The sequence below is a fragment of the Theropithecus gelada genome, chromosome 6, assembly GCF_003255815.1.
Source record: "Theropithecus gelada isolate Dixy chromosome 6, Tgel_1.0, whole genome shotgun sequence".
In the NCBI taxonomy this organism is placed as follows: domain Eukaryota; kingdom Metazoa; phylum Chordata; class Mammalia; order Primates; family Cercopithecidae; genus Theropithecus; species Theropithecus gelada.
In genome coordinates this window covers 62,643,412-62,670,684 of record NC_037673.1, presented here as the reverse complement: position 1 = coordinate 62,670,684, position 27,273 = coordinate 62,643,412, and the positions used below count along the sequence as shown (strand labels likewise).

Here is a 27,273-nt window from a genome sequence, read left to right as displayed (position 1 = left end):
TATTTTTTATTAATTCATTTATTAGATTTTTTTTGTTTTCATGAGCAGTTGAATTTTTTTTTTCAGATAACATTATTTTCAAAAATTTACAGACTTATTTCTCACTACTGCATTTTCTCATTCTCTTCCCTTTGAAAAATCTTAATATATTAGATAATTTATGAGAAGCATGTCTACATGAAAGATTTATAAATAAATATGTTTAATTAGTGAACTTACCTGAATTGGTTGCTTTTATTGTAGATTTCACAAGAAGTGGCAAACCTTGGTGGCTGAATGATACATCCACTTTTTCTTATTCACTACCAATTAACAACACACATAACCACCACAGACAGAAGAGATCAGTGAGCATTGAACGGTTTGTGGAGACATTGGTAGTGGCAGATAAAATGATGGTGGGCTACCATGGCCGCAAAGACATTGAACATTACATTTTGAGTGTGATGAATATTGTAAGTTTGATCCCTCTATATAATATTTTATTTCATATTTGTTGTGTTTTTGACTAAGGTCACAAATTTTTGCTGTGAAGTTAATAATGATAAGAATTTACCTGTCTAAAATGGTAAAAGATTGGTCTAGTATTGTTTCAGTTCCATAGAAATACATTTAAAGATGACCTTATCATTCATTTTTAGATAATACGACAGTTTTAGTGGATCGTTAAATCTTGTTTGAGGGTTTTGTTTTTCTTTTTTAACTTGAAACATCAGCTCACCCTCTAATTTCCATGCTGTAGTTCATGTCTAGGAGAAAATATTTATTGAGGTAGACTGGTATAAAAACCTTTTACCAAGGCACCTTGAGGGTAGAGTTCTAAGTGATACAGAGTAATGTATACAGTGGTTAAATTTATAAAAACTTGTTTTAGCACTTTAAAAAATCAAACTATCACCCTATGATTTTTGTCTGACTTTGTGTCTTTTCTTATTTTCTGGAGGTCAGGTTGCCAAACTTTACCGTGATTCCAGCCTAGGAAACGTTGTGAATATTATAGTGGCCCGCTTAATTGTTCTCACAGAAGATCAGGTAAGAATGTGTTAGTTTATAAGTCTAAGATTCTTAACAGACAGGCTATAGAGCTATAGAATTACTTATTATTAAATAATATGTTTTATTATTGCTCCTATTAGGAAGTTCTAGTTGGATATGAGTTTTAGCTCTACACATTTAATATCTTAAGCAAATTTTAAATACATTACAAGAATATGCCTTTTATGTTAAAGCTATATAGATTAGCTATGTTTCAGTATAAGGGTGAGCATTTGCATGGCATATCTTATAATAATGGTTTTCTTTAGTTTTTATGTTGATAATCTCACATATGTTCACGTTATCATTACAGCTGGAACTGGAAAAAATATCTGTTCAATAATATACCAAATGAGCTCTAGGTCAGATATTACAGAAATAAAAATTGGCAAGAGATTATTCCTAGAAACCACTGCTTCTAATTATACTCCCACTTTAGTCTTCAAAAGTTTTAACAACTGACCTTAGTAATTTGTTTGGAACATTTCTGGTATGCATGTTGTATTGCAGCCAAACTTGGAGATAAACCACCATGCAGACAAGTCCCTCGATAGCTTCTGTAAATGGCAGAAATCCATTCTCTCCCACCAAAGTGATGGAAACACCATTCCAGAAAATGGGATTGCCCACCACGATAATGCAGTTCTTATTACTAGGTATGGTTTGTTGCAAGTATTTTTCCATTGATTATTGTGTTTATTCACTATTGTAATAAATTTGGTTCTATCTAAAGCCTCATTCAGATAATGAGTATAGAGAAAGCAAAATGGTAATTTATTTTTCACTACTGGGAAAGAATGTATTACACTATTATTGTGTTTGCATCAAATGAACCAAATAAGAAAAAAGAAAATATTAAAATTTGACTTAGAAATTTAATAAATGACTTTCCTTCTACTGATAAGTTCTATTCATAATGTTTAATAGAAAGCATGTAGATGATTTGTTAACTGAACAAAATACACACTAAAACAAGATTAAAACATATGAGAAAATATATATCACAAAAATAAAGTGACCATTATTGGTTATAAAATATATTAACTATTTTTACCTTCCAGTTGTGTTAAAGTTTATTAAAAGAGAGGAGGACACTGGCAGTTATACAACTTACTTGAATGTCTATCTAATTTAAAATACTTTAATTAAGATATATAAACATAAAGAAGCAGATTGATTACACTATGTGTTGAACAGCTTGTCTCTCAAGCAAAATTATTTTTTGATGATAACCCATTGAATTTTTATATTGCTTTCCAATTTTACAAAACTGTTTTCAGATCCATTTTATTCTTTACTCTCCAGCAACAATTCTGTAGAGAGTGTTATTATGTTAGGAATGAGGGAACTGGTAGGTAAGTTTCTCAAGATTACTCAGCTAATAAGTGAAAGAATACGGCTCAGATCCTGGTGATTCTGTCTTTGATTATATGATGCTATCTGTTTTAGTTTTTAATACTCTTAATTATAATTGGTTAGAAATATTATACTTAAATTATTTTAAGATAAGTGTGCCTTTTGACTTCTTATCAATATTTTAAAATAAAAAGTAACAATAAACAATAAGCAAAATGGAAGCATTATAGTCTTTGGTATGATGATTATTTCAATTTGCAAGACAGTATTTAACATACGCTTCATCTGTGGTATGTTCATTGACCCTACATTAGGTTCTAGGGAGGGAATACAAAGTATATGAGTTAGAATCTTGAGATCCTGTAAGATAATGTAAACTTTAGAAAAATTTTTTGAGTAACTGAGTCGTACAGTGAAATTTCTGAATTTTTTTTATAGTTATAGTCACTTTAATTGACTTTATCTACCTGGCATCATAAGTGAGAAAATTTGGTTTATGACATGCCTGCTGAATAAAAACATCATATGGTTCTATATAAATACACGTTGACATTTTAGTCTGATAAAATTTGCAACCCCTTAGAGTCTTGTGGTCTGGAATATTCTTAAATATACTTAAAGAATTAAAAATATACTGGGAATTGTGCAAATGTAGAAACCTTTCTGTTAAAAAATATGGACGTTGATTAGTGTCAATGAAATTACTAGAAGAAAATGTTGTTGTATATAGCTTACAAAATGATCATAAATATTTACATGACTTTTGTATTTATATTTGTAAAGCTCTTTCTCTCTTCCCAAATGTGACACACAGTGGGCTCCCAATACTTCACATTTGCATTATTATATCTCTATTGGATTTTTACCTTTTGCCTCAAATGACAGAAGTTACACCAAGCATGTATATAGGTATTCAAGTAGTAGAGTACATCTGGGCAGTTAGCCCACCTTTCTTTGCACTGGCTACAACATTCAGCTGTCTAACTTTTTACTCTGAATTCGCTTGGATATTTTCCTGATTCTCTGCAGGGCTCTTGTTTGCTTTTGTAAGCTACTTCAAGTACCTTTTTGAAGTTTGAGATTTAAACATAAAATTTTATTTTTTATTTTATTTTATTTATTTTATTTTTTTGAGATGAGTCCCGCTCTGTCGTCCAGGCTGGGGTGCAGTGGTGCGATCTCGGCACTGCAACCTCTACATCCCAGGTTCAAGTGATTCTCCTGCCTCAGCCTCCTGAGTAGCTGGGATTACAGGTGCGTGCCACCATGCACAGCTAATTTTTTGTGTTTTTAGTAGAGACGAGGTTTCACCGTGTTAGCCAGGATGGTCTCAATCTCCTGACCTCGTGATCCTCCCACCTTGGCCTCCCAAAGTACTGGGGATTACAGGCATGAGCCACCGTGCCTGGCTGAAAATTTTCTTTTTAAACTTGTCTCCTAATGATCAGACTAGTACTAGAAATGATCTCAGGATTTAATAGAGTAGTAGTTCAAAGAGTTCATATCATATTATTTTAGATTGGCTAATGTAACAGAGGTTAGAAAAATGCTTTTTGGAGCAGTGTATAATTCTTTTTTGAATTCTTATTAAAGTTTCAAAGTAACTTCTAGCCTATTTAAAAGTCTATAATTATTTTTGGATTGCTAGGGCCACAGAGTGACTTATCAAAATGAGAGGAGTATCATCTTTAATATTTAAAAATGGTTAGTTTTTGAGGATCAGAAGAGAGGTACCAGTGTTGGACTCTCTTGTATATTTTTTATTTTGAAATCCAACATGTGTTTAAATCATACTGCTAATTTTTGTAAAAATATTTTTTAAAATGGTTAGTTTTTGAGGATCAGAAGAGAGGTACCAGTGTTGGACTCTCTTATATATTTCTTATTTTGAAATCCAACATGTGTTTAAATCATACTACTAATTTTTGTAAAAATATTTTTGAGAATTCCACAGATGATTTTATATTACTGTTGAAAATTGGTTGATATAACTCACTTATTAACATGTTCAGGGGTTTGACCCGACTGTTTTTGAGTGAGATCATGTTGTATGTTTGCTTGAAATGTCAACTCACTAGGGAGAATGTATAATGTGTGTGTCAAGAATGCCAGGGCTGGGCACGGTGGCTAATGCCTGTAATCCCAGCACTTTGGGAGGCTGAGGAGGGCAGATCACAAGGTCAGGAGATCAAGAACATCTGGCTAACATGGTGAAACCCTGTCTCTACTAAAAATACAAAAAAATTAGCCAGACGTGGTGGTGGGCACCTGTAGTCCCAGCTACTCGAGAGGCTGAGGCAGGAGAATGGCGTGAACCTGCGAGGTGGAGCTTGCAGTGAGCCAAGATTGCGCCACTGTACTCTAGCCTGGGTGACAGAGTGAGCAAAAAAAAAAAAGAAAAGAAAAGAAAAAAAAGAATGCCAGAGGAAAAATGATTGATATGTTTATTTCCACTGGGCCAAATTTTGTCCCAGGGACTCAAAGGTTTTATGCAAAAGCCATTTGAGATTGCAATCACTTAAGTAACAGTAGTTACTTTTAAAAACTCAAAATGTTATCCCTTTCTTTAAAAATGGTATCTTATTGTTTTATTTTGTTGATTTACATTTAAAATGTACTGTGCTCTGCAAAGCTATCAGATCACTCTGACTAGAGAGAAAGAAAATAAAGGAATTTTGCATGTTGTTTTTTCTGATATCAATAATATTGAATGAACACCAAAGAACATATTAAAATTTATATATATTATATATGTGTATTTTATATGTACATATGTGTGCATATACTATGTTCTATATAATTTTTCATAATAAATAATATATAATATAATGAATACCTGTTATCACTACCTAGATTTATCAAATCTTAACTTTATGCTATACCAAAGAGCAGCTTTAAGCCACTTCCTAAAATGATGATTACCTCTCTATGTTGTATTAAGTACCTGACATCTTAGCTCTGAATACCAAAGTTAGGGCTAAAATGTATACATTTGTAGAAATATGGCAATATTTCTATAGTTTATTATATTTCATATATTATAAATATGCATTAATAGAATAATAAAACTGATCTTTCATTTTTGTGATCTATATTTTTAGTTAAAATATCAGTATTAGTAACTGGTATTGATTGATTTCATAGACTAAGATCTATTAGAATTATTTGATGATGATTAATATTCACCTAAAGTAGTGAATGAAATTCACAATACATCAGTGGTGAAATATAACATTATATACCTAGGTCAAGAAATGATTAATATTCCTTACTTGAAACTCTAGAAGCAGAATTTTTGAAGGCAAAATAAGACTGTGCACACATAGTTAAAAAGCTAACTTGCTATAAAACTTGCAAATTATCTTTATTAAGCTTTGTATTTTGTTGTTTTAAAATTATTAAATTGACAAAAATTGTGTGTCTTTATGGTATTCAAATGATATTTAGATATATCTAAACACTGTAAAATGGCTAAATCTATCAGTGGCTTGATATGTGTTGCCTCCCATACTTTATTAAGGTTTTTATTGATAAACCAAATTAATAGCTACTTAGGAATAAAAACCTGCAAGTTGACAGGTTATTTAATTTAATTAAATTTTCAATTGAAGTCAGGAAATATCCACCACAAGTTTAAAGTCAAGCCAATATCTAAATCTATTTTGTGGTAAAATACTCAAGAAATCTATTTGTTGTCTGAAATTCAGTAGGAATTCAAAGACGTGGAGTACATTTGCATCAATGTTTAGCAATTAGCATGAACAGACTAATGCATACATTTCTTGGCTTTCTCTCGTATAAAGTATTGGAATCAGGTTTTTCCATTTTTAAGATAATAATACATAACAGTTTATATTTAGGGTAGGAATTATAGCCTAAGTTCTTTTTATGGTAACAGCTTTATTGAGATATAATTCACAGACCATACAATTTATCCATTTAAAGTATACAGTTCATTGGTTTTTAGTATATTCACAGAGTTGTGCAATCGTCATTATCATCAATTTTAGAACATTCCATCACTCCCAAAGGAAGTCATCCTCCATTTCCCACATTCCCCTCAGTCCCCACTCCTACCCTAGTCATAGGCAACTGCTAATGTACTTTTTGTCTGTATAGATTTACCTCTAGACCATACATATAAATGAAATAATACAATATGTGGTCTTTTGTAACTTGCCTCTTTTACTTAGCACAGTGTTTTCAAGGTTCATCTATAATGTGGCGTGTATCAATACTTCATTCCTCTTATTAGCCTAAATTCTTGAGAATTCAAGACACCTTTTAAGACTGCCTCTGTAGGCTATTTGTCAATTATTATACTTTTACAGTTTTTCATTAATGAAAAGCACAGGATTTATAAATACGTCTCAAAATACAGATGCAAAAATTGCACACCAAGTCAAATAATTTAGTCTTTAATTAAAATGGGCATATTTATCCTCTTAAGGGGTCATGACTGTTTGCTTTGGTGCTGTTGGATTATAAAGGAATTAGAATTTCCAAAGTCACATAATGTTTTCAGTTGGGAGTATAAAAATAGCTATAAAAGTGGTTTATTGTTAAAATTTGGCCTGCAGTCTATGCATTTAAACAAGTTTTCTTATTTTTTAAATAATGTGTTTATCAGGATTATATATTGGTTTCATGGTAATGTATTAGAACAGATAGAGGAAAGGGAAGTTAAATGTGATACATTAACATTTATTTGGTATTCATTTATGGATTTTTAAAAATCTTTAAAGAAATGCCAGTTACCTGTTTTATGACCAGTTAAATATTTATTTCACTAAGCTTTTAAAGAATATATTAGGTTTATAGGAAGTGTGAATTCAGATTGTGGGTGAATTAATTTTGTTATGTGGGCATTTTGAAGCATTTATTTTTCTCTTACCATGCTGCTTTTTCTGAATTGTTTGAGACGATCATATAGTTCATCTTTCTAAAAGTGTATTAACACAGTGAATTGCAATGATTGGTTTAGAATATTAAACCAACCTTTTGTTCTTTTTTTTCTTGAGACAGGGTCTCACTCTATTGCCCACTATATCTACCCACCCCCATTGCCCATATTCCTCCTCTTCAGTTTCCCTTCCTTTTGTCCATGCCTTGTTGGTTTCTTACTCAAAAATCTTTATCTAGATTCAGTTTCCATTTCAGTCTAGGACTGTGACAAACTGGAGTGACTCTAATTTCTTGTGTACACTGGGACACTTTTAAGAGTGAAAGAGGGGGGCTGTATGCAATGGGTCATGCCTGTAATGCCAGCACTTTGGGAGGCTGAGGTGGGAGGAATACTTGAGGTCAGGAGTTCAAGACCAGCCTGGCCAACATGGTGAAACTTGTCTCTACTAAAAATACACAAAAACATTAGTCAGGCATGGTGACATGCACCTGTAATCCCAGATACTCAGGAGACTGAGGTAGGAGAATCTCTTGAACCCGAGAGGCAGAGATTGCAGTGAACTGAGATTGCACCACTGCACTCCTGCCTGGGCAATAGAGTGAGACTCCATCTTAAAAAACAAAAAACAAACCACAAAAAAAACTGAAAGAACATGCCATTGACAGTTATGTCTGGAAAATAGGCACAAATTAGGACCTGGTGAAACAGGATTATGGTTATCTCAGGCATTACCTGTGTGTGTTTGTTGAAGTTCAAATAAAAATGAAAACAAGAAGATACTTTTTCCTCAGTACCCAAATTTAATCAGTTATCTTTATGCACACCTTGAATAAATACTGTACCTTATTTGTAGTAGGCACCATTAAATAGTTAAAGAAGGATGTATCGTTCTAAGCTCTAAGGAATAGTAACTTAAGTATTTATATTGGTTTTATGGATGTATTGATGTATGTATATAACCAAGTACCAGATACTTAAGTGCTTTACAGACACTTAATCATTTAAACCTTAAATAACTGCATGAGATAGGTACTGCTGTTTTCTCCATATTGCAGAAGAGAGAGCTGAAGCACAGGAAAGTTAACTGATTGGCAAGGTCACACAGCATCTTAGAAGTCTGTGGTAGGCAGGCTTCTAAGATGGCCTTCAGTGATCTCTGTCTCCTGGTATTCATGACTTTATGTAATCTTCTCCTCTGGAGTGTGGTCTAGCAAATTGCCATCTTAACAATATGGAGTCTTCCAACTCATGAACAAAGTCTGTCTCTCCATTTATTTAGGTTTTCATTACTTTGTCTCAGCATTGTTTTGTGGTTTTCAGTGTTTTTATACATTTGGTCATATGTTTTGATATTATTGTCCATGATACTCTTTTTAAAATTTCATTTTCCATATTAATAGTTTTTCACTGGTATATAAAAATGCAATAGATATGTATATGGATTTTGTATCCTGTAATCTTGCTAAGTTCATTTATTGGTTTTAATAGCTTTTCTTGTGTGTGTCAGAGTCTCTCTTATCTCCCAGTCTGGAGAGCAATGGCACGATCTCGGCTTTGTGATTCTCCTACCTCTGCCTCCCAAATAGCTGGGAATACAGGTGCCCGCCACCATGCCCAACTAATTTTTGTATTTTTAGTAGAGATGGGGTTTCGTCATGTTAGCCAGGCTGGTCTCAAACTCCTGACCTCAGGTGTTCTGCCTGCCTCGGCCTCCCAAAGTGCTGGGATTAGAGGCATGAGCCACTGAGCCTGGCCTGGTTTTAATAGCTTTTTAAAAGATTCCATATATAAAGATGATCACATTGTCTGAGATGAAAGACATTATGCTTCTTCCTTTTAATAATGAATGACTTTTATTTATTTATTTATTGCCTTATTGGAATGTCTAGAACTTCTAATACAGTGCATAATAAAGGCGGTAAGAGCAGAGATCCTTGTTTTGTTCCTGACCTCAGTGAGGAAAGAATTCCATCTTTCACCATTAAATATGATGTTAGCTATAGGTTTCTTTGTTGATTCCCTTTGTCTGGTTGAGAAAATTTCCTTCTGTTCATAGTTTGCTGAGAGTTTTTTTTTTTTTTTAATCAGTAATGGGTGTTGGAATATTACCAAATGCCTTTTCTGAATTGTTTGAGATAATCATATAGTTTATCTTTTTAAAAGTGGATTAATACAGTGAATTGCAATGATTGATTTACAGTGTTAAACCAACCTTTTTTTTTTTTTTGAGACAGGGTCTCACTCTGTTGCCTAGGCTGGAGTGCAGTGTTGTGATCTTAGCTCACTGCAACCTCTGCCTCCCAGGCTCGAGCAGTCCTCCCACCTCAGCCTCCTGAGTAGCTGGTACTACAGGCGTGCACCACGATGCCCAGCTAATTTTTTGTATATTTTATAGAGATGGGGTTTCACTGTGTTGCTTAAGCTGGTCTTAAACTCTTGGGCTCAAGTGATCCTCCCACCTTGGTCTCCCAAAGTGCTGGGATTACAGGCATGAGCCACACTGTGCCCGGCCAAACCAACTTTTCATTCTTAAGATGAACTAAATTTGGTCATCAATGTATTATTCTTTTAATATAGTTAGATATCTAATTTACATTCCCACCAACAGTGTAAAAGTGTTTCTATTTCAACCATTGTGGAAGATGGTGTGGCCTAGTTATCCCAAAGGAATATAAACCATTCTATTCTAAAGATACGTGTACATGTATGTTCAATGCAGCACTATTCACAATAGCAAAGACATAGAATCAACCCAAATGTTCATCAATGATAGACTGGATAAAGAAAATGTGGTACTTATATACCATGGAATACTATGCAGCCATAAAAAGGAATGAGATCATGTCTTTTGCAGGGACATGGATGAAGCTGGAAGCCATCATCCTTAGCAGACTAACACAGGAACAGAAAACCAGACACTGCATGTTCTCACTCAAAAGTGGGAGTTGAAAAATGAGAACACATGGACACACAGAGGGGAACAACACACTGGGGCCTGTTGAGGGTAGAGGAAGAGGAAGGAGAGCATTTGGGGAAAGAGCTGATGCATGCCGGGCTTATTACCTAGCTGACGGGTTGATAGGTGCAACAAACCACCAAGGCACATATCTACCTGTGGAACAAATCTGCACATCCTGCACATGTACCCTGGAACTTAATTAAAAAAAAAAAATATATATATATATAGTTAGATATCATTTTCTATATAATTAGATATTATTTTCTAAAATTATGGGGTTTTTTTTAGATTTATATTTATGAGGGATGTTATTCTGTAGTTTTTTCTTAGACTGTCTTTGCCTGATTTTGGTATTAGGGTAATGTTGCCCTCACAGAATGCGTTACGAGATAGTTCCTCCTTTTCAATTTTCTGGAACAGTTTGTCTAGAATTGGTATTATTTCCTCCTCAGATGTTTTGTAGAATTCACAAGAAGCCATCTGCACTGGGAGTTTTCTTTGTGGAGTGATTTTTTTAGAATTCACAAGAAGCCATCTGCCCTGGGAGTTTTCTTTGTGGAGTGATTTTTTTAAAACTACCAGTTAAAATTGTTTAATAATATAGGGCTAATTAGGTTATCTTATTCAGTGAGCTTTGGTAGTTTGAGTATTGCAAGGAGTATGTTTATTTTTTCCAAGTGGTGAAATGTATTGGCATATTTGTTCATAATATCTTGTTATCCTTTTAATATCTATAGAATATGTAGTAAAATCACCTCTCTTTATGGTATTGGTAGTTTTTGTCTTTTGTCTTTTATGTCTTTTTCTTGTCTTTTGTCTTTTTCTAATCACTCTGGCCAGACATTTTAATCATCTTCTCAAATTTGGTTTCAGTTATTTTTTTTCATTTTTCTGTTTTCTGTTTCATTGATTTCTTTCCATTCGTCTACTTGCTTCAGGTTTATTCTTCTGTTTGTGGTTCCTTATGGCAGAAGTTGTGGTCATTAATTTGAGACCTTTCTGCTTTTCTAATATATGTGTTTAATGTTAGAAAATCTCCCCTCTGTATAGCTTTATTGCATCTCACAAATTTGGATATGCTGAGTTTCAGTTCCATTCAGTTCAAAATACTAATGTTCCTTTAGAGTATTTCTTTCTTTCTTTCTTTCTTTTTTTTTTTTGACCCATGGCTTATTTAGAATTGTGTTATTTAGTTCCAAATCCCCCGCCACCACTGCAGAAATTCTTCTGTTATTAATTCATAATTTATTTCCACTATGGTCAGATAATATAGTTTGCATGACTTGAATGCATTTCAATTTATTGAGACTTGCTTTATGGCCCAGAATATTGTCTTTCTTGGTAAATGTTCCAGGTGGTTGCGCTTGAAAAGAATAGGCATTCTGCTATTGTTGGATGGAAATGTCTATATATTATCAATTAGGTTAATTTGGGTGGTCATGGTGTTTAATTATTCTTTACCCTTACTGAGTTGAACAATTTGATTACGAAATGTTTTGGAGTAGTTTTCATGTTTGGGGTCATTGAGCTTCTTAGATCTAATTTAATCAAATTTTGATGATTTTGGCCAATATTTTCTCAATATTTTTTTTTGGTTTTGCCCTTCTTGCCTTGCTTTGGTGACTTTAATTCCAGATATATTTGGTTACTTGAAGACAACTCACATATGGTCTGTTTATTATTTTAAATTCTCTCTTCTCTGTGTATTCAATTTTGGGTAGTTTCTATTGCTGTGTCTTCAAGTTGACTTTTTTCTACAATGACTAATCCAACAGTCTGATCTACTATGTATTTTCGTCTTATGTAGTATAATTTTTTTCATTTCTAGTGGTTTAATTTGTTTTTTTTTTATTACTGTACTTTAAGTTCTAGGGTACATGTGCACATCATGCAGGTTTGTTACATATGTATACATGTGCCATGTTGTTGTGCTGCATCCATTAACTTGCCATTTACATTAGGTATATCACGTAATGCTATCCCTCCACCTTCCCCCCAACCCGACGACAGGCCCTGGTGTGTAATGTTCCCCTTCCTGTGTCCAAGTGTTCTCATTGTTCAGTTCCCATCTGTGAGTGAAAACATACAGTGTTTGGTATTTTTTCTTGCGATAGTTTGCTCAGAATGATGGTTTCCAGCTTCATCCATGTCCCTACAAAGGACATGAACTCATCCTTTTTTATGGCTGCATAGTATTCTATGGTGGATATGTGCCATGTTTTCTTAAATCCAGTCTGTCATTGATGGACATTTGGGTTGGTTCCAAGTCTTTGCTATTGTGAATAGTGCTGCAATAAACATATATGTGCATGTGTCTTTATAGCAGCATGATTTATAATCCTTTGAGTATATACCCAGTAATGGGATCAGTGGGTCAAATGGAATTTCTAGTTCCACATCCTTGAGGAATCGCCACACTGTCTTCTATAATGGTTGAACTACTTTACAATCCCACCAACAGTGTAAAAGTGTTCCTATTTCTCTACATCATCTCCAGCACCTGTTGTTTCCTGACTTTTTAATGATCGTCATTCTAACTGGTGTGAGATGGTATCTCATTGTGGTTTCGATTTGCATTTTCTGATGGCCAGTGATGTGCATTTTTTCATGTGTCTGTTGGCTGCATAAATATCTTCTTTTGAGAAGTGTCTGTTCATATCTTTTGCCCACTTTTTGATGGCGTTGTTTGATTTTTTCTTGTAAATTTGTTTGAGTTCTTTGTAAATTCTGGATATTAGCCCTTTGTCAGATGAGCAGATTGTAAAAATTTTCTCCCATTCTGTAGGTTGCCTGTTCACTCTGATGGTAGTTTCTTTTGCTGTGCATAAGCTCTTTAGTTTAATTAGATCCCATTTGTCAATTTTGGCTTTTGTTGCCATTGCTTTTGGTGTTTTAGGCATGAAGTCCTTGCCCATGCCTATGTCCTGAATGGTATTACCTAGGTTTTCTTCTAGGGTTTTTATGGTTTTAGGTCTAACATTTAAGTCTTTAATCCATCGTGAATTAATTTTTGTATAAGGTGTAAGGAAGGGATCCAGTTTCAGCTTTCTACATATGGCTAGCCAGTTTTCCCAGCAACATTTATTAAATAGGGAACCCTTTCCCAATTGCTTGTTTTTGTCAGGTTTGTCAAAGACCAGATGGTCGTAGATGTGTGGTATTATTTCTAAGGGCTCTGTTCTGTTCCATTGGTCTATATCTCTGTTTTGTTACCAGTACCATGCTGTTTTGGTTAGTATAGCCTTGTAGAATAGTTTGAAGTCAGGTAGCGTGATGCCTCCAGCGTTGTTCTTTTGGCTTAGGATTGACTTGGCAATGTGGGCTCTTTTTTGGTTCCATATGAACTTTAAAGTAGTTTTTTTCCAATTCTGTGAAGAAAGTCATTGGTAGCTTGATGGGGATGGCATTGAATCTATAAATTATCTTGGGCAGTATGACCATTTTCACGATATTGATTCTTCCTATCCATGAGCATGGAATGTTCTTCCATTTGTTTGTGTCCTCTTTTATTTTGCTGAGGAGTGGTTTGTAGTTCTCCTTGAAGAGGTCCTTCACATCCCTTGTAAGTTGGATTCCTAGGTATTTTATTCTCTTTGAAGCAATTGTGAATGGGAGTTCACTCATGATTTGGCTCTCTGTTTGTCTGCTATTGGTGTATAAAAATGCCTGTGATTTTGGTGCATTGATTTTGTATCCTGAGACTTTGCTGAAGTTGCTTATCCGGTTAAGGAGATTTTGGGCTGAGACGATGGGGTTTTCTAAATATACAATCATGTCATCTGCAAACAGGTACGATTTGACTCCCTCTTTTTCTAATTGAATACCCTTGATTTCTTTCTCCCACCTGATTGCCCTGGCCAGAACTTCCAACGCTATATTGAATAGGAGTGGTGAGAGAGGGCATCGCTGTCTTGTGCCAGTTTTCAAAGGGAATGCTTCCAGGTTTTACCCATTCAGTATGATATTGGCTGTGGGTTTGTCATAAATAGCTCTTATTATTTTGAGATACGATCCATTTAATACCTAGTTTATTGAGAGTTTTTAGTATGAACGGCTGTTGTATTTTGTCAAAGGCCTCTTCTGCATCTGTTGAGATAATCATATGGTTTTTGTCTTTTGTTCTTTTTGTATGCTGGATTATGTTTATTGATTTGCATATGTTGAACCAGCCTTGCATCCCAGGGATGAAGCCCACTTAATCATGGTGGATAAGCTTTTTGATGTGCTGCTGGATTCGGGTTGGCAGTATTTTATTGAGGATTTTTGCATCGCTATTCATCAGGGATATGGGTGTAACATTCTCTTTTTTTGTTGTGTCTCTGCCAGGCTTTGGTATCAGGATGATGTTGGCCTCATAAAATGAGTTAGGGAGGATTCCCTCTTTTTCTATTGATTGGAATAGTTTCAGAAGGAATGGTACCAGCTCCTCCTTGTGCCTCTGGTAGAATTCAGCTGTGAATCTGTCTGGTCGTGGACTTTTTTTGGTTTGTAGGCTATTAATTATTGCCTCAATTTCAGAGCCTGTTATTGGTCTACTCAGGGATTCAACTTCTTCCTGGTTTAGTCTTGGTAGGGTATATGTGTCCAGGAATTTGTCCATTTCTTCTAGATTTTGTAGTTTATTTGCATAGAAGTGTTTATAGTATTCTCTGATGGTAGTTTGTATTTCTGTGGGATCAATGGTGATATCCGCTTTATCATTTTTTATTGCATCTATTTGATTCTTCTCTCTTTTCTTCTTTATTAGTCTTGTTAGTGATCTATCAATTTTGTTGATGTTTTCAAAAGAGCAGCTCCTGAATTCATTGATTTTTTGAAGGGTTTTATGTGTCTCTATCTCCTTCAGTTCTGCTCTGATCTTAGCTATTTCTTGCCTTCTGCTAGCTTTTGAATGTGTTTGCTCTTGCTTCTCTAATTCTTTTAATTGTGATGTTAGGTTGTCAAGTTTAGATCTTTCCTGCTTTCTCTTGTGGGCATTCAGTGCTATAAATTTCCCTGTACACACTGCCTTAAATGTGTCCCAGAGATTCTGGTATGTTGTGTCTTTGTTCTCATTGGTTTCAAAGAACATCTTTATTTCTGCCTTCATTTCATTATGTACCCACTAGTCATTCAGAAGCAGGTTGTTCAGTTTCCATGTAGTTGAGCGGTTTTGAGTGAGTCTCTTAATCCTGAGTTCTAGTTTGATTGCAGTGTGGTCCGAGAGACAGTTTGTTATAATCTGTGATCTTTTACGTTTGCTAAGAATTGCTTTACTTCGAACTGTGTGGTCAATTTTGGGATAAGTGTGATGTGGTGCTGAGAAGAATGTATATTCTGTTGATTTGGGGTGGAGAGTTCTGTAGATATCTATTACGTCCGCTTGATGCAGAGCTGAGTTCATATTCCTGGATATCCCTGTTAACTTTCTGACTTGTTGATCTGTCTAATGTTGACAGTGGGGTGTTGAAGTCTCCCATTATTATTGTGTGGGACTCTAAGTCTCTTTGTATGTCTCTAAGGACTTGCTTTATGAATCTGGGTGCCCCTGTATTGGGTGCATATATATTTAGGATAGTTAGATCTTCTTGTTGAATTGATCCCTTTAGCATTATGTGATGGCCTTCTTTGTCTCTTTTGATCTTCGTTGATTTAAAGTCTTTTTCATCAGAGATTAGGATTGCAACCCCTGCTTTTTTTTTGTTTTCCATTTGCTTGGTAGATCTTCCTTCATCCCTTTATTTTGAGCCTGTGTGTGTCTCTGCACGTGAATTGGGTCTCCTGAATATAGCACACTGATGGGTCTTGACTCTTTATCCAATTTGGCAGTCTGTGTCTTTTAATTGGAGCATTTAGCCCATTTACATTTAAGGTTAATATTGTTATGTGTGACATTTGATCCTGTCATTAGGATGTTAGCTGGTTATTTTGCTTGTTAGTTGATGCAGTTTCTTCCTAGCATCAATGATCTTTACTATTTGGCATGTTTTTGCAGTGACTAGCACTGGTTGCTCCTTTCCATGTTTAGTGCTTCCTTCAGGAGCTCTTGTAAGGCAGGCCTGGTGGTTAGAAAATCTCTCAGCATTTGCTTGTCTGTAAAGGATTTTATTTCTCCTTCACTTATGAAGCTTAGTTTGGCTGGATATGAAATTCTGGGTTGAAAATTTTTTTCTTTCAGAATGTTGAATATTGGACCCCACTCTCTTCTTGCTTGTATTCTGCTGAGAGATCTGCTGTTAGTCTCATGGGCTTCCTTTTGTGGGTAACCCGACCTTTCTCTCTGACTGCCCTTAGCATTTTTTCCTTCATTTCAACTTCAGTGAATCTGACAATTATGTGTCTTGGAGTTGCTCCTCTCAAGGAGTATCTTTGTGGTGTTCTTTGTATTTCCTGAATTTGAATGTTGGCCTGCCTTGCTAGGTTGGGGAGGTTCTCCTGGTTAATATCCTGAAGAGTGTTTTCCAACTTGGTTCCATTCTCCCTGTCACTTTCAGATACACCAATCAGATGTAGATTTGATCTTTTCATATAGTCCCATATTTCTTGGAGGGTTTGTTCTTGGAGGGTTTGTTCATTTCTTTTTACTCTTTTTTCTCTAAACTTCTCTTCTCGCTTCATTTCATTCATTTGAACTTCAATCACTGACACCCTTTCTTCCAGTTGATTGAATTGGCTATTGAAGTTTGTGCATTTGTCACATAGTTCTCGTGCCATGGTTTTCAGCTCCATCAGGTCATTTTAAGGACTTCTCTACACTGGTTATTCTAGTTAGCCATTTGTGTAATGTTTTTTCAAGGTTTTTAGCTTCTTTGCGGTGGGTTCGAACTTCATCCTTTAGCTCGGAGATGTTTGTTATTAGCGATCGTCTGAAGCCTTCTTTTCTCAACTCATTAAAGTCATTCTCCATCCAGCTTTGTTCTGTTGCTGGCGAGGAGCTGTGTTCCTGTGGAGGGGGAGAGGCGCTCTGATTCTCAGAATCAGCTTTTCTGCTCTGTTTTTTCACCATCTTTGTGGTTTTATTTACCTTTGGTCTTTGATCATGATTATATATAGATGGGATTTTGGTGTGGATGTCCTTTCTGTTTGTTAGTTTTCCTTTTAACAGTCAGGACCCTCAGCTCCAGGTTTGCTGGAGTTTGCTGGAGTTCCACTCCAGACACTCTTTGCCTGGGTATCAGCTGCGGAGGCTGCAGAACAGCGAATATTGCTGAACAGCAAATGTTGCTGCCCAATCGTTCCTCTGGACGCTTCGTCTCAGAGGGGTACCTGGCAGTGTGAGGTATCAGTCTACTGCTACTGGGGGGTGCCTCCCAGTTAGGCTACTTGGGGATCAGGGACCCACTTGAGGAGGCAGTCTGTCCGTTCTCAGATCTCAAACTCTGTGCTGGGAGAACCATTACTCTCTTTAAAGCTGTCAGACAGGGACATTTAAGTGTGCAGAGGTTTCTGCTGCCTTTTGTTTGGCTATGCCCTGCCCCCAGAGGTGGAGTCAACAGAGGCAGGCAGGCCTCCTTGAACTGTGGTGGGCTGCACCCAGTTCGGGCTTCCTGGTCTCTTTGTTTACCCAATCAAGCCTCAGCAATGGCAGACACCCCTCCCCCAGCCTCACTGCCACCTTGCAGTTCGATCTCAGACTGCCGTCCTAGCAATGACTGAGGCTACATGTGCTTGGGACCCTCCGAGCCAGGTGTGGGATATAATCTCCTGGTGTGCTGTTTGCTAAGACCATTGGAAAAGTACAGTATTAGGGTAGGAGTGACCCAATTTTCCAGGTGCCATCTGTCACAGCGTCCCTTGGCTAGGAAAGGGAATTCCCTGACCCCTTGCTCTTCCCAGGAGGTGATACCTCGCCCTGCTTTGGCTCTCACTCGGTGGGCTGCACCCACTGTCCTGCACCCAGTGTCTGACAAGCCCCAGTGAGATGAGCCAGCTACCTCAATTGGAAAAGCAGAAATCACCCATCTTCTGCGTTGCCCACGCTGGGAGCTGTAGAATGGAGCTGTTCCTATTCAGCCATCTTGGAATCACCCCCTAATTTGGGTTTTTTAAAAAAATTTTCAGATCTCTAGGCTTTAGAAAATACAAAAACTGTTTTAAAGATTTTCTCTACTAATTTTATTATATGTGTCAGTTTTGGATTGGTTTCAATTGACTATTTCTTTATTATGTACTGTATTTTATTGCTTTTTTGCATTTTTGGTGATCTTTGATTGTGCCTGACATTGTGTTATTTACCTTGTTGGGTGCCAGATATTTTTGTATTTCTGTAATTACTCTTGAACTTTTCCTTGGGGTGCAGTTAAGTTCCTTGGAAACTGATTCTTGCTTTTAAAATTTGTTTTGTTGAACCAATTCAGTGTTCAGTCTAGTGCTAATTATTCCCCAGTACTGAGGCAAGTCCCTTCTGGGTACTCTACCCAATTGCCCTGTGAATCTTGTGGTTTTCCAGTTTGTCTTGGTGGATAGATGTCCTATATTTAATGTTGTGGTAAGTGCTAGGCATTATTACCTCTAATCCTTTTGGGTGATTCTTTGCCTGGCCTTAAGTGCTTCTCTTATGTCATATGAGCCAGATTCACACTCAGTTGAATAGTTAAGGGGAATCCTTTGCAAATCTCCACAATTATCTCTTTGTGTAGCTGCCTCTGCTGCTGTACTTAGTCCTGTAAATTTTAGCTGTCTTCATCTCCTGTATTTTCTATTCTGTCTCTTCAACTCAGAGAGTCCATTGGGCTCTGCTTTGTTTTCCCTACTCTGTTTCATGGCATCCAATTTCTCAAGGTAGTAAGCTGGGGGCAATCTTAAGACTCACTTTGTTTACTTTCCCATTTCTCAGGGATCACTGTCCTTTTCTTCCTGATGTCTAGTGTATTGCAAATTGATATTTCATATAATTTGTTCATTTTAAAAATTGTATGAGAAATCAGGATAAATTTGATCTCTATTAATTCATTTTGTCTGGAAGCAGAAGTCCCAGGCAAACATTTTAATATTTCTGTATTACTTTCGAGAGTAATTGTAGACATCATTCTTCTTTACCCCTAAATACTTCAGTTTGTGCTTTCTAAGAACAAAAACATTCTCAGCGGGGCATGGTGGCTCACGCCTGTGATCCCAGCACTTTGGGATGCCGAGGCGGGTGGATCACTTGAGGTCAGGAGTTCAATACCACCCTAGGCAACATGGCAAAACCCTATCTCTACTACTAAAAATACAAAAATTAGCTGAGTATGGTGGCGCATGCCTGTAGTTCCAGCTACTTGTAGGCTGAGGCACAAGAATTGCTTGAACACGGGAGGTGGAGGTTGCAGTGAGCTGAGATCATGCCCACTACACTGCTGCCTGAGTGACAAAGCGAGACATTGTTTCAAAAAAATGAACGTAGACATTCTCTTATATAATCCCAGTATAGTTGTCAAAATCAAGATATTTAGTGTTGATACAGTACTATTATTTAATCTTCAGTTCATATTCAAATTTTATCAGTTGTCTTAATAATATTCTTTATAGCTATTTCCCCCTCATGCCACTAGCTAACCTAGGATCACATGTTTTATTTACTTGTCTTGTTCAAGAGTCTCTTTTGATTTGGAACAGTTCCTCAGCCTTTTTTTAGCTTGACTTTGACATTTTAAAAGAGTACATAGCAATTTTTTATTTTAAGCATGTCTTCATTTGGGTTTTCTGATATTTCCTCAGGATTAAATTTGGATTATTCATTATGTCCTTTTAAATGCTTTGTATCGTAAGACATTTGATACTGGTTTTTCCAAATATTGGAAAAGTTGATTTTGATCACTTGGTTCATCTAATGTCCACCATGTTTCTCCTTTGTAATTTTTCCCATTTTAATTAATAAGTAATTTTTGGCAAGTTACCTCAAGACTGTAAATATCTACTTTTTATGAAAATTTTACCCTCCAATTTTGGCATCCAGTGATGATAGTCTAACTCTCGTTATTCCTTCGTTATTAGGTAGTTGGCATTCTCCATAAATCAAATATTTTTTTCTTTCTTTCTTTAAATATGGACTCACACTTTTTAAAAAATATAGATTTGGAGGTTTCTTTTCTAGGGCTCCCTAGTTTTTGGGATTTCCCCCCACTTTCCAGCAACCCTCCCATTTCTGTAGCTTTCTGTCCTTTGACTCCTCATATCAGAAGACTACCATCTTCTGCTTTATATTTTACCACCCTGCCAGTAAATAGCTTCAATAAACTGAGGATAGGGAAGAGAGGAGGGAGCTAAATGAAACAGATTGTCTTCTCTTAAACTTTCTTGTACAGAAATTCTAGAGTTCGCACCTTGTGTTTTTGTTTGTTTGATAGTTTATTTCTGCCAAATCTTTATGACCTTTGGTCTAATAAATAGTTATAAAATCTTTTCAAATATATTTTTATGTTCTGAATAAAAAATGTATTAAATGAAGGGAAGTAGTAACGTGAAGGCAAATTAAGTGAACCCCAAAGTACATACTATATCTGCAGCACTGTCCAAGGGAGAAGATGGCCAATAGCAAAGAGAAGTATTCCAAGATATAATGGCAAATATTTTCTTGTGTCAGAGATGGATTCAGCTATAGTTTTCTGATACTGCCCATTAAAATATATAGGTATGATGTAGGAATCTGTTTTTTATTTTATTGATTGATTGATTGATTGATTGATTAGACAGAGTCTCACTCTGTTACCCAGGTGGAGTGCGGTGGTGTGATCTTGGCTCACTGCACACTCCGCCTCCTGGTTCAAGCAATTCTCATGCCTCAGCCTCCCAAGTAGCTGGGATTACAGGCACCTGACACCATGCCTGGCTAATTTTTTGTGTTTTTAGTAGAGATGGGTTTTGCCATGTTGGCCAGGCTGGTCTCAAACTCCTGACCTCAGATGATCCACCTGCCTTGGCCTCCCAAAGTGCTGGGATTATAGGCATGAGCCACTGTGCCCGGCTGGAATCCTTTTTTTAATACTGGGCATTGGTGAAGCCTCTAGTAAAATATTATATTCCATTTTGAAAGTCAGTTTGAGGTGAACAGCAAAATGAATAAAACTTTGGAAACAGGTTTTGTGTTGAGAGGCTAATCCATCTAGGCTTACTTACCTTTGGAGGTGACAAAACCAATTTAGTTCTGAATAGTCTTCAAATTGTCAAGGAACTATTTTTGAAAATTCAGTAAATATTCTTGCCCTTTAATAACATCACTCTCTCAAAGGGGTAACATTTAAATTATAGTAAGAAAGCACCCACTTGAATATTAAAAATACTTTCTTGACTGAGAGGTTTGAAATACAGTTGGCCCTTTAGATTTGCAGGTTCCATATTTGCAGATTCAACCAATCATGGATTGAAAATATTCCATGGAAAAACCCCCAATAAAAAATAACAATACAACAATAAAAATATAACCACTATTTTTGTAACATTTACACTATACTAGGTATTATAGGTAATTTAGAGATGATTTAGTGTATACAAGAAGATGTGCAAATACTATACTATTTGGTCATATGCAAATACTACTCTATTTTGTATCAGACTGGAACATCTTTGGATTTTCGTATGTGCAGGAGTCCTGGAACCAATCTTGAGAGGATACCAAAGGATGACTATACCTTGTGATATGGTTTGGCTGTGTCCCCACCCAAACGTCATCTTGAATTGTAACTCCAAAATTCCCACCTTTTGTGGGAGGGGGCTGGTGGGAGGTAATTGAATCATGGGGGTGGGTCTTTCCCTTGCAATTCTTGTGATAGTGAACACATCTCATGATATCTGATGGTTTTAAAATGGGAGTTTCCCTGCACAAGCTTTCTCTTCTCTTGTCTGCCGCCATGTGAGACGTGCCTCTCACCTTTTGCTATGATTGTGAGGCCTCCCCAGCCATGTGGAACTGTAAGTTGATTAAACTTCTTTCTTTTGTAAATTGCCCAGTCTCAAGCATGTCTATATCAGCAGCATGAAAATTGACTAATACACCTTGTTAATAAAGATAGTGGTATTTACATTTTGAAAGTTTTTTTTTTTTTTGAGACAGAGTCTTACTCTGTCGCCAAGGCTGGAGTGCAGTGTCACTGTGTTGGCTCACTGCAATCTCCATCTCCTGGGTTCAAGCAATTCTCCTGCCTCAGCCTCCTGAGTAGCTGGGATTACAGGCGCCCACCACCAAACCCGGCTAGTTTTTTTCTTTTTTTTTTTTTTAAGTAATATTTTTAGTAGAGACAGGTTTTACCATGTTGGCCAGGCTGGTCTCGAACTCCTGACCTCAGGTGATCCACCCATCTTGGCCTCCCAAAGTGTTGGGATTACAGGCATGAGCCACTGTGCCCGGCCAAGATTTTTTTTTTAAATAAAAGGATGCAGCTTGCAGCTGTTTTTCTTAAATGATTTGAATGAAGCCTGGCCTTGAGGTGAGCTCAATGACTAATTTTCAAGGTTCTTTTAATCTTATGATTCCATTCTAAGATAAAATAAAGTATGTCTTAAAATAATGCCACAATTTGTTGAAGAAGAAGCAAATTTGATAAGAAATAAATCGGTGGCCTTCAATCCATTAATTGGGCTTTTTGTTGTTTTGAGACAAGGTCTCACTCTGTCACCCAGGCGGGAGTGCAGTCATGCCACTATGTCTAGTATTCCTAAAAACCATTATAATTTAAAACACTTTTACAAACTTTTTCTAAAGCTTAATCTGTCACCCAGGCAGGAGTGCAGTCATGCCACTATGGCTGGCTTTGTGAGTGTGTGCATACGTGTGTGTGTGTAGAGAGATGGAGGTGTATGTTGTTTAGGTTATGTTGCTTAGGTTGGTCTCGAGCTCTTCAGCTCAAGCAATTCTTCGGCCTCTCCCCAAGTGCTGGGATTATAGGTGTGAGCTGCAGTGCCCGGTCCCCTAATTAAGCTTTAGAAAAAGTTTGTAAAAGTGTTTTAAATTATAATGGTTTTTAGGAATACTAGACAATAAGAATTACCACCACCATTTATTTGACCTCTAAAGTGCATTTTATTTTTTAAAATATTTATTGTTTTTATTTAAAAAATTTTAAGGCTGGGTGCATTGGCTCACACCTGTAATCCCAGCACTTTGGGAGGCTGAGGTGGGTGGATCACTTGAGGTTAGGAGTTCAAGACCAGCTTGGCCAATACAGTGAAACCCAGTCTCTACTAAAAATACAAAAATTAGTGTATGGTGATGGCACGTGCCTGTAATCCCAGCTACTTGCGAGGCTGAGGCAGGAGAATCACCTGAACCCAGAAGGCGGCGGTTGCAGTGAGCTGGTATCACGCCAGTGTACTCCAGCCTGAGTAATGGAGCAAGACTCTGTCTCAAAAAAAAAAAAAAATTAAGATATAATTTTTAACTTATTTTAGAATTACAAAAAAAAGTGCAGAGTTCTCTTATGATCCTCACCTTGCCTCTCCTAATGTTAACATCTTGTGTAACAGTAATGCAGTTATCAGGAACAGGAAATTAACATTCATATAGTATTATTAACTAACTTAAAACGTTCCAAACTGAAAGAAAATACAGAGAAAATGTAAGAAACCCATGTAGTTTAGCAGATGTAAACATTTTTCTATTTGCTTTGAATTATTTGAAAAAATAAAAAATTACTCATAAAAGTTGAAAGCTTTCCTGCACTCAACTTTTTTCCCCCAATTCCTTGCTCTGAGATAATCACTATCCTGAATTTGTATGTATCCTCCATATCCACGTTTGTATTCTTTTGCTCTATCAGCATATATACTCAAAGCTTAAGGAATAACAATACATAGAATATGTTTTCATTTTGTGTTTTATTTTTAAAATTAACTTTGTGTTTAATTTTGTCTTTTACACTATCTAAAAAACTGCAGTTATCCTTTCTAATTTGATTTTTTTAATTCATCTTTATTTTCAAGATTTATCTATCTGATGGACATAGGTCTATTTAACTAGTTGCTGTGTAATATGGATATATATTCAGACTTTTACTGATGAACATTTAGATTATCATTTTTCCATTATTATAAACAATTTTAAATGATGCTGCAATCTGCATCTTTGTATCTGTCTCCTTAGGAGTTTTCTAGGGCAAATACCTAGAAGTAGAGCTGATGGGTCATAAAGGATAATCATTTTATCTCTACTAAGCACTGACTAAATGCTCTACAATGTGATATTACCAATTCACATACCCCAAAGCAGTGTAGGAGAGTTCCAGTTTGTCCCAGCTTGTTTTGTAGTGCTTAATACCTTGTAAATAGTCAATAAGTAGTAATTAGTTGTTTTATTATTATGGGACCCAAGTTGATGTTATTTTACTATCTGAAAAATTTTACTCGTAAACAATAAGGGAAGACTTAGAGAAGTAATTTGTGTATTTATCTGTTATGAACTTAGTTTGTCATTGTCTTCTAGCTTTACTGTCTTACTGTAATGTACTTTTCCCTCCTCATGTCGTAGATGAATAAAATCAAGGGTAGTTCCAGTTATATTTATTTCTTTCTTCTATAACAGCTTTACACACCATACAATTTACACACCATACAATTCACCCATACAATTCATACCCTACAATTTACACACCATACAATTCACTCATGTAGCCTGAGTGAATTGTGTAACTCACAAATTTTCATTTATTCAATGGTTTTTAGTTGAATATAATTAAACTGTTTTTAGTTTATTCGCAGACTTGGGCAACCATCACCACAATTAATTTTAGAACATTTTCCTCACCCCAAAATGAAACTTTATACTCATTAGTTGTCATTCTCCATTTCCCCAGTTCTAGGAAACCACAAACCTATTTTCTGTCTGTATAGATTTGCCTATTCTGGACATTTCATATAAATGGAATCATACAATATGAGATCTTTTGTAACTGGCTTCTCTTTACTTGTTTTCAAAGTTCATCCATGTTATAGCATATATCAGTATTTCATTACTTTTTATGGTCAAATAATATTCTATTATGTGGATATACATTTTATTTGTTCTTTCATCAGTTGATGGACTGGGCTGTTTCTCCTTTTCAACTATTGTGAAAAATGCTATGGTGGACATTCATGTGTGAGTTTTTGTGTGGATGCGTGTTTTCATTTCTCTTGGGTATATACCTAGGGGTAGAATTGCTGGCCCATATGGTAACCCTGTGTTAACCTTTGAGAAACTGCCAGGCTGTTTTCCAAAGTGGCTTCACTAGTTTACATTACCACCAGCAATTTCTCCACATCATGGCCACCAGCAATTTCTCTGTGTCATGGCCAACAATTTTTATTGTCTATCTTGTTAGTTATAGTCTTTCTAGTGGGTGTAATGTGATATCTGACTGTGGTTTTGACTTGCAGCTCATTGATAGCTAGTTATATTGAGCATTTTAAAATTTACTCATTGTCTATTTGTGTATCATTTTTGGAGAAATATGTAAGTTACTTTTACTTGATTAGATTGTATTTCTTGTATTACATTTATATAAAAAGTTATGTAAAATGAACACAACTTTATGAAAAATCAAATAGTCACTTGGACTATATTAATTATTCAAAGATTTATTCAATAGATATGCTGCATAATGGAAAAGAAGTGGATTTGGTAGTCACACAAACCTTGAATCCTGCTCTTGCCATCTGTTTGTTGGTATTTGAAGCTGAACACCAAAACTCTTTGAGTTTGTTGAATGGTTATAATGTTACGACATCATGTGTGAGGTTTTTGGTACAGTGCTAAGCACCTAGTAAGGAGGCATATTAATAATTTGGAGCTATTATTAACTGTATGTTAGTCACATACTGGGTTTTGAGAAGAAAAAATATGGTGGAATCATAGAAGCAGCACTCAATTTTGCATGGAGAAGCATCCAAGCATAACTTCATTAGGGTGTGATGTTTTATCAAGGATCTGAAAGTTGTATAGGGATTTGGATAAATGACAGATGCCTACTCAAGAAGAAGGCAGTGCATGTATAATGATATGGAAAAGATGAGAAAAAAAATGACCTCATTTGGGGAACTAAATGGTTAGTATTTTTAGAGGGGAAAGAGTGGGTAAGGAATTGTAGGATATATGATTGGACAGTAGAAATTGATTCATTCATTCAGCCCATATTTATTGAACTGATAATATGTCATGGTGCTGTTATCTTCTAGGTACCAGTATGAAGTAAGTTAAAGAATGAGCTTAGTGGGTTTGAGGAAAACAAGTGACATGTAGTGAACAAAGAGGAGGATGATATGCAATAATGTTAGAGAGGTTGCAGAGGCCAGTACATGACATAATATAAAGTAAAACAAGCAAACAAAGTTATAGAATAAATCATACAACATTTCTTTTATGTTAAAACAAACTCAACAAAGCTAATAAAAGAAATTTAGCTTCTAATTAGTTTACATAATGGATGGCATTGGATAAATTTAAGCAGAAAAGTGACATGATCAGATTCGAAAAATGTTCCTGGCAGGGGTGTGGAGAATAGATGTTGTGTGTGTGTGATTAAGTGCTAATGTATGCAAAGCAGTGAAAAATGGGTGGAAAAAATTGAATGGCTCTTTTCTTTCTAGTTCAGAAAGGCTTTTAAGAGCCATTTGAATTAACATTTCACTTTCTTTTTTCTTTTATCCCAAAGAATTGGATGCCAGGCAAAAATTATTGAGTTCTGATGTTGGGAGATGGGGAGTTTTTGATGAGTGAAGTAGAACGGTAAAGGAGAGAGAGAGGAGATTTGGGGAATAAAGAGAGTGAAAACTCCATTTAGAAACTTATTTATTAGAAGTTCTTCCTCTTTTTTGGTTAAAATTTCATGCTGGATTATTTTGAGATGATATCTACTAAATCAGCTATCTTTCCTACCCTACCCCACTACAAATTTATCAAAAACTATCATCTTTACAAATTTTATTCTTATTTCATAAGTTCTCTACACCTTAATAATAGGCCAATGTTAAAGCAATGCTGACAGAAGTAATTCTAAAAAGTCTTTCTAGACTAAGAAAAAACAATGTTTGAGTATTTTACCCGCCTCTCTCAAAGTCTCTTCTAAACTTTCATTCCGTTTTAGTGATC

At 35.8% G+C, this 27,273-nt stretch overlaps 1 protein-coding gene across 1 annotated transcript in view; it reads left to right on the top strand.

Annotated features, from left to right (window-relative positions):
• ADAMTS6 (ADAM metallopeptidase with thrombospondin type 1 motif 6) overlaps positions 1-27,273 on the top strand; it is a 326,707-nt gene that overhangs the window by 28,609 nt on the left and 270,825 nt on the right. Inside the window, exons 5-7 of the mRNA XM_025388157.1 lie at positions 244-455; positions 949-1,032; positions 1,546-1,691. Coding sequence (XP_025243942.1) covers positions 244-455; positions 949-1,032; positions 1,546-1,691 — 442 coding nt within the window. The remainder of the gene's footprint in view (positions 1-243; positions 456-948; positions 1,033-1,545; positions 1,692-27,273) is intronic.